The sequence below is a fragment of the Paroedura picta genome, chromosome 10 (assembly GCF_049243985.1).
Source record: "Paroedura picta isolate Pp20150507F chromosome 10, Ppicta_v3.0, whole genome shotgun sequence".
Taxonomy (NCBI): Eukaryota; Metazoa; Chordata; class Lepidosauria; order Squamata; family Gekkonidae; genus Paroedura; species Paroedura picta.
In genome coordinates, this window is record NC_135378.1 from 1,763,252 (window position 1) to 1,774,899 (window position 11,648).

Sequence of the window (11,648 nt, forward strand, 5' to 3'; positions counted from 1 at the left end):
TAGTGAGCTGGGATGAAATCCTGTGGGAAGCAGGCCAGAGCTCCAGCCCTGAAGGCCTCTGCAGCCAGCCCAACCCACGTGCTCGGTGGAGGAAGCTGCCAGCCAAAAAAGTAGAACATGCCCTGCTCTGGTGGTAACATTGGCTAGGCCAGCCTTGTACTATTCACACCTTTCTCCTGGGTCCTGCTCCAGGTGGCAACCAAACTCACTGCCTTCCTGGCAGCAGGTGATGGCAGTAGCCTCCTGGCTCCTAAGCCACCCAGCACAGCTGTGCTCGAGGCAGAAGATCCCAGCTGTCCAGGCCCTGGCAACGGGGCAGGCTCCAGCTCAGTCACTGCTGCAAAGCCATGTCTGATGCACGCTGCCTCTAGGCTATCCCCACTGCAGGCAGCAGAAAGGACTGTCAGATCTGCCTGCTTACATGGCCAGAGCAGGAGGTGACCAGTCTCTGGACCAGCTGCTCACCAGAAGACCTGCCTGCCACATTTAATATAGAGAGGGAACTGGAGGCCCCTTGGCTGGCTCAGGAGGATACATTTGATGGCTTCTGGCAGACCTCGGATACCGAAGTGGACAAGTTGCTGGGGTCGGGGAGGGCAACCATTTGCCCCCTTGTTCGCTGTCTGTTTCGGCTGCTCAAGACAAGAGACCAGTGGATAGGAGGCCCTCTGATGGATATAGCTGTCACAAACCAACTAACAGAGTACCTGGAAGAAGCTTCGGTCCTAGACCCATCCCAGTCAGGTTTCCGGCCTGGCCATGGGGTAGAGACAGCGCTAGTCGCCCTGACGGACGACCTCCGTCACCAGTTGGACCGAGGCGGGTCGGCACTGCTGATATTACTAGACCTCTCAGCAGCGTTCAACACAGTCGATCATGAGCTTCTAGCTCGCCGCCTCATCGATGCCAGAATATGAGAGACAGCCCTCCAATGGCTGATCTCCTTCCTCCGGGATCGTGGACAGAGGGTTGCAATAGGAGAGAAAACATCAGACCGCCAGCAACTTACTTGTGGAGTCCCACAAGGAGCGGTCCTCTCTCCTATCCTATTCAACATCTTTATGCACCCTCTTGCACAACTGGTACGGAGGTTTGGGCTGGGTTGTCATCAATATGCCGATGACACCCAGCTCTTCCTCCTGATGGATGGCCGCTGTGACTCCCCCCCAGAAGCATTAGCCAGCTGCCTGGAAGCAGTGACGAGATGGCTCAAGCAGAGTCGCCTGAAGCTCAATCCTTCAAAGACGGAGATCCTGTGGCTGGGTAGGAAGGGACCATGCGAGGAAGCGCGCCTGCCTGCCCTGGATGGTGTACAGCTCTCTATGGCTGACTCCACCAGGAACCTGGGCGTGATTCTGGATGCTTCCCTTACAACGGAAGCCCAGATCACGAAGGTAGCACGGCTGGCATTCTACCATCTTTACCAAGCCAAACTACTAGCGCCCTACCTGGCCCCGGAACACCTAGCCACAGTGATCCATGCGACGGTCACCTCTAGACTGGACTTCTGTAACTCGCTCTACGCAGGCCTGCTGGTCCAAAATGCAGCGGCCAGGATCCTCACAGCAACACCATGGAGGTCCCACATCCGGCCCGTTCTCCACCAACTGCAGTGGCTGCCAGTTGAATTCCGGATCAGACTAAAGGTTCTGGTAATTACCTTCAAGGCCATTCGTGTACCTGAGGGACTGCCTCCCTGCCTATGCCCCCAAAAGAGCTCTGCCCTCTACTGCCTCCAATCAGCTAAGGATCCCTGGCCCTAAAGAAGTCCGCCTGGTCTCGACCAGGGCCAGAGCATTCTCTGTCCTGGCCCCCACCTGGTGGAATGAGCTTCCAGAAGAGATCAGGGCCCTGACGGAGCTTAAACTGTTCCGCAGGGCCTGCAAAAAGGAGCTCTTCCACCAGGCATTTGGTTGAGACCAGGCACAACCAACAACGAACGAAGGGCCCCCGCTCTCCCCCCCCTTCCTCCCAGAACTCCACCAGAGTGCTCTGGACCTGTTGTGCCATTTGCACGGTTGCATTGTTATACTGTTATATTATTATTATTGTTATACTGTTCACTATACTGTTTTCTGTTACAACCACTGTTATTATTATGTATGAGTATTAATGAAGACTGTTCCATGTATTATTTATATGTTTGATGTAAACCACCCTGAGCCTCCGGGGAGGGCGGTATAGAAATATAATAAATAAATAAATAAGTATAGTCAACCTCTCCCTGTCTGCTGGGGAGTTCCCTTACTGAAAGAAACTATTGCTGGATCTGCAGGACCCAGCCAGCTACCACCCAGTCTCACATTTTGCATTTCTGAGCAAAGTGGTTGAAAGGGCCACCGTTGACCAGTTCCTGGCATACTTGGAGGAAACTTCAGCCTTTGATCCATACCAGTCAGGATTTTGTCCTGGCCACAGGGTGTTGGTTGCCTTGGTCCTCCACCAGCTAGATCGGAGCAGTTTGGTTATCCTCATGATGCTTGATTTGTTAGCTGTATTTTGTTAGTACACCGCCTTGCTGGGGCTGGGATTTGGGGAACAACCCTTCAGTAGCTGCGCTCCTTTCTCTAGAACCGGACATGGAGGATGGCTGTGGGTGAAGAGTTGCTGCATCCTGCCAACTCCCTTGTGGAATTCCACAGGGAGCGATACCATCTCCTACTTAGTTTACCATCTACATGCACCCTCTAGCCCAGCTGGTCCAAAGCTTTGGGCTGGGTTGTCGCCAATATGCAGATGACACCCAGCTCTGTCTCCTCATGGACAGCCGCCCAGATTCCCCCTGAATTCATTCACCAGATGTTTGGAAGCCATCGCTGGATGGCTGGAGCAGAGTCGCCTGAAACTTAACCTCTCCAAGATGGGAGTCCCTTGGCTGGGCAGGAAGGCGGCAGATCAGAGAGTGCGCTTTCCCACCTTGGCTGGGGTTAGCATCTTGCCCTTGGCCAGAATTTGGGAGTGGTTTGGATGCCTTTTAATCAGTGGAGGCCTAGGTCATGGGGGTAGTTCATGCAATGTTTTTCCATCTATGCCAGGCATGGCTACTAGTACCCATCTGTCCTTGGACTGCTTGGCCTCTCTGATTCATGCAACCGTCACCTCCAGACTGGATTTCTGTAACTGTCTGTACACAGCCCTACACTTGTTCTTGGACCAGAAATTGCAGCTGGTGCAGAATGCAGCTGTTAGGGTCCTTACAGGTACATCTCGGAGGGCTCATATCCAGCCAGTGCTGAGGCAGCTGCGCTGGTTGCTAGTTCTGGCCCAGATCAGGTTCAAGGTTTTGGCATTAACCTTTAAGGCCATACATGACCTGTGCTCCACATACCTGAAGGACCATTTGCCTCCTTATGCCCCCCCCCCGCAAGGCTTTTCGCTCTGTGGGTGCTAATCTGTTGAAGGTCCCTGGCCCAAGGGATGCTTGCCTGGCTTTGACTAGGGCCAGGGCCTTTTCAGACCTGGCCCCAAGCTGGTGGAATAAGCTTGGAGAGCTGATGGCCGTGATGGGGCCGTCACAGTTCCGTAGGGTCTGCAAAACGAAGCTCTTCGGGGGAGGCCAGGGCAAGGAAGATCATAGGCCCCTCCAGGCTAAGCCAGGCCATCGGACTACACCTCAGACCCCCAGCTGGGCTAATGTCTGGGTGGGTGGAGGAGGGCTTTTTACTGCCACTCGGGGATGTTGACTTTAATTGTACTGGGAGTTTTATTGGGGGACAGTATTGTCTCCCACCGTGAGCCACTTGTGGAAATGGCAGGCTAGCAATCGAAGAATCAATACAAGAAAGAAAGCGATCCTGTGAGCATGCTGGAGCCAGGGGGTCAGAAGGACGGGCACTGCAGTGGGAGGGGAGCTGCCATTCAGAGCGCAGTGGGCATCTGCACTGGACGTTCTTTCTGAAGTGCTGTTGTTTTCCAGGATGGGAAGTACAAGCGGGCAACATTGCAGTATAAGAAAATTGTGTCGTGGCTGGAACATGAATCAGGCCTCTCTGGTGCAGAGGAGGAGAAGGCCAGGAGCTTGAGGCTTGCTGCCCACCTGAATCTGGCCATGTGCCACCTGAAGCTGAAAGAGTATTCCCAGGCCTTGGAGAACTGCAACAAGGTAAAAGGGCATTGTAGACACTCAGTTAAGCATTTTGACTGTGCCTGCTAAGAGACATCTCAGTGCTGTGCTTGAGGTTGTGGCAACTGCTTAAGGAGGAACTCATGCTCCTGGGCCTGTGCTCCTGCCTCCCCACCCCCTGGCTATAGCTCCCATCCTGGCAATGCTTTCCTTGCTGAAATAGGCTGTATACGTAGCCTGGGTCCTACCTATCTGAGGGACCGCTTATCTGCTTATACCCCATGCAGGGCTCTTCGTTCTTGCAGCTATTAATTTGCTGGTTGTCCCAGGCTGCCAAGACATTTGCCTGGCCTCGTCCTGGGCCCCAACCTGGTGGAATTAGTTCCCAGAAGAGCTGAGGGCCCTGACAGAGCTCTCTGGGTTCCACGGGGCCTGCAAGACAGAGCTCTTCTGCCAGGCAGCCAGGGCGGTGATCAGAGTTATCAAACGGTGGATCACGCCCTATTTTTCTTAAAGATCAGGCCCTCCTGCTCCCATCGCTTAGGCTGGAACTACAGGGCTGAGCTTTAGAAGGGTTTAGAACGGCTAGAGCAGTGGTCCCCAACCTTTTTATCACCGGGGACCGGTCAACGGTTGACAATTTTACTGAGGCCCGGGGGGGGGGGTGTAATCTTTTGTCACCAAAGCTCCCTGAGCCTCTGCCCCAGTTGTTTTCTCTGCGGCACCCCTGACTTCCCGCCGCCCACTAGGGGGCGCTGCCAGCAGCAGCTGCACAGTGCCATGCCGAGGGGGAGCCCCAGCCATGACAGCCGCCAAAGAGCACCAAAGGTGAGCCGGTGGCAGAGTGGCAGGTCAGCCCCCAAGGCAGCTGCCAGGGAGGAGGAAGAGGAGGAGCCACGGCCCGGTACTGACTGATCCACGGACCGGTACCGGTCCCCGGACCAGGGGTTGGGGACCACTGGGCTAGAGAATCTGACTGTGATGCCATCTGTTTGTTTGTTTTGTATCAGGGTTTGGGGGGGGTATACTGTAATTTTATCATTTTTTCTGTAAACTGCCACAAGACGATAATTCCGAGAGTGGCGGTATAGAAATGGAAATATAAATAAATAAATACAAGGAGATCTGGTGGGATATGTCAAACACTTTAAGCAGTTATCTGGAGATGGAGAGTTGGTGGGGGGGGCACTAACCATGTCCTTTGACTTTTTGGCAGCTTTTGATTCCTAAAAAGGAGAAAGATACGTGCAGCTGCTTATCAGATCTAGTTAATGGATTAGGGCTAGCTTTCTCAACCATGGTTTCATGACAGCCTTGAAAGGGTTTCCCAAATGTGTGGGAGTGAATTGATTTTTAATATATTTTTTTAATTTATTAAACATTTTATCGGGTGATACGACCATCCATGGTCACGTTGACCTGCCCCTCCCCAAAAAGGCCAATGGCCCCAGGTGAGCCATTATGCAGCTTTGTTTCCCAACTGTGTTCTGCACAATCACACCACTTCTGGGGTTTCTCAATGGTAGAAAAGTTGAGAAAGGCTGGATTAGAGATGCAGAATGATGGTTCAGAATCAGACCAGAATCAAGAGGCAATGTAATCCTGAATGCCATTTTCTAGGAGGATTACTGTTTGCCTGCTAGGCTGTCAGCCTCCTGCAAGCATCTGACTGATTGGTTGCTGCAGGATTGTTTCCCATGTCACAACTTCCTCTTCTCCAGGGAAACACACTGCTCGTTCCTGTTCTCCCATTTCCCTTCCTTGTGTGTTATCAAGAGAGAGGCCATCTGGGAGGAACATTCCACCTAAAGTTTCCTTTTGCTGTACTCTGACGCAGAGGGATGGTTACTAGATGAAATAATCTGCTAATCAATTCACTCATTTTATCTGTGAATCTGGTAAAGGAAGGGGGAGTTTGCTTTGGTCCAGAATCTTACAGGCCTGTGGAAGGTCAGGAGATGATGGCCTGCTTTTTCGGTCAGGGGAGAAGACACACCTTTCTATTTCTTGCTTGCCATTAATTGCCCCACTCGTGCATCCTGATGATTATTAATTTATTTTTATTATCTTTAACCGCTCCGCGGTTAGAAATAAAAGAATAAGGCCTCCCTGGGAGGAGTCCGTCCATGATGGGGAAGGCAGACGATTCGCCTCCTCCCCCCCAACTGACCAGCGGAGGGCCCAATCGGCTGGCGCGAAGTGCCAGCCAATTGGGCCCTCCACTGCTCAGCCTGCCTCCCGAACCGCCCACCTCCCAACGTCGCCTGCCTTCCCCTGCCACCCACCGACCCACCTCGCCAGACGCTCGCCCTACCCTTCCTCCGCCGCCGCTTGCCTGCCTCGCCTGCTACCCCACCCGCCGCTCTCCAATGCCCACCCCATCTACCCTGACCTCCGACAACGATCCCCACCATGCCTGGGCCCCCCCTCTCCCAACTACGGCCCAGCCCCGCTGCCCTCCACCACCCCGCTCCACCTTCCCCGCCCCCTATTCTCAGCCCCCACCATCCTCATACCTGCTTCCCTCCGCCGCTTCGCTTGCTTCACGCCTCCTCCAATCAGCCCAAGTACGACGAGCCACAGCGGACCCAAGCCGCAGCCCCTTCTGGCCTCCGGATAATCCGGCGACTTTGCACGCCGTCCCCTGCCACTGCCGCCACCAGCCCGCCGCAGAGACAGCGCGCCACGCCCCACACACCCCTCCACCCCTCCCGACCCTGCCGCCACCCACAATGCACCCCAGCCACCTGCCCAACACTGCGCCCAGATCACGAGCCCGCCACACACCGCGGTACGTCCTCTGCGCTCCATAGATGCCACGACGACCGGCCAGGAGCCCATGCCTCCCCTATCCCCACCCACCATACCCACCCGCCTTCTCCAACCCCCCCCCAAACGCTGTCGCTTGCCTCCCCGACAACCAAACACCCAGCCACCCACCCATCGCTACTGCACCCTCCCCCTCCCCCTTACCCCCCCTTCCCTTCCTCCCTTCCTTCCTCCCACCGTTCCCTTGCCCCTCCATTCCTTCCCCCTTCCTTCATCCCTTCTGTCATCTTCTTCTCTCACTCTTCCTTCCTCTCTTTCTCCCCTCATCCCTTGCTTCCTTTCTATCTTTCTCCATGAGTCTCTTTCTCCCTTCCTTCTCCCCCTCCCCCCACCCACATTCCTAGCGCCCGCTGTATTTAACAACAGCGGGCTTAATATCTAGTATATATTTATATACCGCTCTCCCCAGAGGTGAGAACCTTAAATCAACTATAACATACTGACGGCCCCCAAGAGTTGGGCGAATAGGCGGTGTTTTCCATGGGAGGGCGGCTCGGGGGCCAATGGGATGCTCTAAAATAGTTTTAAGGTTCTTTAGGTTTAAAGAGCCTGTTGATGCGGGTGAAGGAGGAGAGTGCAAATGTTGGCTTGAAACTCAACATCAAGAAAACGAAGATCATGGCATCCGACCCTCTCAGTTCCTGGCAAATAGATGGGGAAGAAATGGAGGTAGTGACAGATTTTATTTTCCTGGGCTCCAAGATCACTGCAAATGGGGACTGCAGCAAAGAAATTAAAAGACGCTTGCTCCTGGGGAGGAAAGCTATGGCAAATCTAGACAGCATCCTAAAAAGCAGAGACATCACTCTGCCGACAAAAGTGCGTTTAGTCAAGGCTATGGTATTCCCAGTTGCAATGTATGGCTGCAAAAGCTGGATCATAAGGAAGGCCGAGCGTCAAAGAATTGAGGCTTTTGAACTCTGGTGCTGGAGAAGACTCTTGCGAGTCCCTTGGACTGCAAGGCGAACAAACGGGTCAGTCCTAGAGGAGATCAGCCCTGACTGCTCTTTAGAAGGCCAGATCCTGAAGATGAAACTCAAATATTTTGGCCACCTCATGAGAAGGAAGGACTCCCTGGAGAAGAGCCTAATGCTGGGAGTGATCAAGGGCAAAAGAAGGGGACGACAGAGAATGAGGTGGCTGGATGGAGTCACTGAAGCAGTAGGTGCAAACTTAAATGGACTTCGGGGAATGGTAGAGGACAGGAAGGCCTGGAGGATCATTGTCCATGGGGTCGTGATGGGTCGGACACGACTTCGCACCTAAGAACAACAACAACAAGGTTTAAGAACCAGCCTGTCTGGTGTCAGAATTGTGTCTGTAGCTAGCTAGTTTGTTTGCCACAGAATTATACGTAATGTATTTAAATCTACTCTTTTTGCTTAAGGCAGGGTTAGTCTTGACATGTGGGATGGTGCTTAACTCCTCAGGCTGCCCCTCTCCTGACACCTGTCTTCTGTCTGCAAGTTACTCCACATTTTGTGGACATGGGACCTGCCTAATCGCTAGCCTTTCCTTGCTTCTCAAAACCGAGAATATCCCTGCAGCATCATGGAAGCCTAATTCTCTGCCTTTCATTCTGTCACTTGTTTGCCCCTTTTCTCCCCTGACTTCCAGGCCCTGGAGTTAGATGGCTGCAATGAAAAGGGCCTCTTCCGGCGCGGTGAAGCCCGGCTGGCTGTCAATGACTTTGAGTTAGCCAGAGCAGATTTCCAGAAGGTCCTGCAGCTCTACCCAAGTAACAAGGCAGCAAAAGCACAGCTAGTAATCTGCCAGCAAAAAATACGTGAGCAGCATGAGAGAGAAAAGAAGATGTATGCCAACATGTTTCAGCGACTGGCCGATAAAGAAACCAAGGTAAGCCCAAGTGTTCGCCAGAAATCATGCTTGCATTTTGACTCCTGGGCAAAATTAACAGCACACCTTCGTTCAAATAGGAGGTAAGTCCAGGGGGGAAGGGAACATTGCCTTGCTCAGGAATCCATTGAACACTTGGCGGTTTGCCCACAGTCCTTTTCCTGCAGGCTCTCAGACTTTGCCTTTTTTAGGGTTGGGGGTGCCATCCAGTCGCAGCCAACTTCCGGCAACACCCCCACCCAAGCAGGGTTCTCAAGGCCGGAGATGCTCAGCGGTGGGCTGCCATTGCCTCCCCGTGTCATTTCTTCTTGCTGTTGTTCCCTTTTATTGTTCATACTTAGGGGTCCGGGAACACTCCGGGCGCTAGAGCTTGGGGGTGGGAAGAGGGAGGGGAGGCTTGTCCTGCATGCAAGGGCATGGGGATGGCGTTTTGTGTGTGTGTGTGTGTGTGTGTGTGTGTGTGTGTGTGTGGTGGGGATGTGGTAGTGATTACGGGGGTGTGAAGAAAGCGTAGCAGGAAAGGTGGGATGGGAATGGTCGCTGCCTTCGAGAGGGCTGGGTGGCAGGGGTGGGGAGGGCTTTGACACAGCGAGAAGCAGAGCAGCCTGCGGCTGCTAAGGTGCCTGTCTTGGGGTCCGGGGCCTGGCCGCATTAGCTGCGTTGCAGGTGAGATTGAAGGTTGGGGGGAGGGCATGCAAGTGGGTTGGTTTTTTTTTGGGGGGGGGTGGAGGGGAAAGGTCTTAATCTTCCCATAACAAACACCCTTTGAGGGAGGTGGGGCTGAGAGAGCTCTCCAGTTTAGAGGCCGCCATTCTTTAACTGTTAGCAGGGGCTCATGGGGATTGTAGTCCACAGACATCTGGAGAGCCATAATTTGCCCCCCGCCCTAGAACAACCTGGAGGACACTGGGGCAAGGATGCTCCCCAAAATAACCTTGGGACAGACTTCAGCCTCATTTACCCCCAAGTCATGGGTCTTTCCGCACATGATGCCGGCAAGCTCCCAAGGCAAGGATAGGAAGCGCTCTTCTCTTTCCTCTGTAACGGAAGGAAATTGGGCAGAACGGGAGGGCTGGGTCTCCAGGGGTGTTCTGGGCAGCCCGTCTCTCTGTGAGCCCCATCAGTCACTAGCAAGGAAAGAAACCCCAAGGGCAGACCAGCCCACAGGTGGAAAACCTGTGCAAGCTGCCTGCCACTCACCCAGGACTGTGCCGAGGAGGGCTAGGTAAGCAGCAGGCCGGCATCCCCGTCACGGTGCCTGAGAGTTCCCCCTTCAAAGCATCCCTTTTCTCTTTAGACTGGAGCTGTAATGCCAGGGGATCCCCAGGGCAGTCCCTGCTTAGGGCTTACTTGAGCCCTCCCCATCAGGGCCATGCCTACTATTGCTCTTATTGCTGCCAGCTTTTGGACCTTCTCCAGGGTGTCTTGTTGCTGCATGCTCCATGTGGCCTGCATCCAGGCAGAAGAGCCAGTCTTTCTCACTGTGGTCTTTTATTTTTTCCTTGTAGCTGGAAGCTGATGCAGTCTGCAAAGAAGGCACCGATGTGAAAGATGACAAACAGAATGGAGTTGATGACAAAACAGACGTTGATGTAGAAGCTTGAGGCCAAGATCCTCTTCCATTAGTTTTGTAAAACTAAAGAGTTTCCAGTACACTAGACCTTTATTTTTCTATCTGCTTGGACAAGGGGCAGAGACAGTGGCATCACTTTGAGTCTGTCTGTGTAGGAAATATTGTTGGCAGAACAGACTTGGTGTAATCTTAGGGACTTTTATTTATTCATTTTTGCATTCTGACTCTGTAGGAGCTCTCCCTCCGTGAGTCCATTTCCTTCTCACCAGCCCTTCTCTCTCGAGCTTGGGTTCCATCTCTGTCTGATCTCAATCCTGCTGCTTCAATCTGTTCCCTATTTTTTTAAGTAGTAAACTTATCCATGCAAGAAAAAGTCATTGTCCAAGAGACTTACAAACGAACAAAACCACTGTGTCCCTCCTCCTGCTCCAGCCTTGTTCTGTCTTGTTTCCTCTGTCAGTGCAGGCCCTCTTCCTCCCATGGGCAAGTGTTTACCCCTCTTGTAATGCCTCCTCCTTTACATATTGCTGAAGGCAAAGACTCTGAAGTCCAAAGCTTGAGCAATAAAGCACCAAAAAATCTTGAAAAGATTAGAGTAAATGGCATGTTTGTTTGGCAAAATGTTGGCTTTGCAATTCTGGATTTCCTTTCCGGTCCTGATCCTTGGGAAGCTGACCCCAAAGGGAGCTAGATTTAGCCCTTGCTAGTGTGAACTCCCCTTGTGTTGGAATGTGATGGAGCAAAGCCATGAAAGTTTTAGAGACATAAGTAGACAGGCAACTACTTGGGTATAACAAGAAATGGGCACTCCTCACATCTGAAATGAGGTATCCAGCTGTTTCCCCCTTCAAAAAACTGACCACGTACTTAATGTTGGGGTGAATCCCAGGAGATTTTACATGCAAAATACAACAGTCCTTGCAGAAACATTAAAATGCCTCCCCCCTCTCAACTTCTGAAGGGAAAGTATTTATATCCCTTCTGCTCACACAGGTATTCTCCCTTAAAGATAATAGGGATTTTGCTTGCGCTCCCAGAACTGCACTGAGTACATCTTCTGCACCCCTCTACCATCATTGGATCTGAGCTGTTTACTAGGTGAACCAAGAAGTGAAATAAATACATCAGGGTGTTTCTGAATTAATTAAAAAAGATTGTATAAGATTTTTGGTTCTACACACACCATAGTGATGAGAAGTTCAAGAACATCATTTCTAAAACTATTATTAGCTCAGCTTTCCCTAAGAAGTACAGCATATGATTTGTGATTGAGGCTGGCATTGTTTACTTTCCACTGAGGGTGAAAATGCTCCCTAAAATACTGTT

The 11,648-nt window shown here is 52.3% G+C and overlaps 1 protein-coding gene across 1 annotated transcript in view; it reads left to right on the top strand.

Annotated features, from left to right (window-relative positions):
* The window catches only part of FKBP4 (FKBP prolyl isomerase 4), a 67,809-nt gene extending 56,899 nt beyond the window's left edge, over positions 1-10,910 (top strand). Inside the window, exons 8-10 of the mRNA XM_077300764.1 lie at positions 3,917-4,102; positions 8,510-8,749; positions 10,258-10,910. Coding sequence (XP_077156879.1) covers positions 3,917-4,102; positions 8,510-8,749; positions 10,258-10,353 — 522 coding nt within the window. The 3' untranslated portion in view covers positions 10,354-10,910. The remainder of the gene's footprint in view (positions 1-3,916; positions 4,103-8,509; positions 8,750-10,257) is intronic.
* The last annotated feature ends 738 nt before the right edge of the window (positions 10,911-11,648 follow it).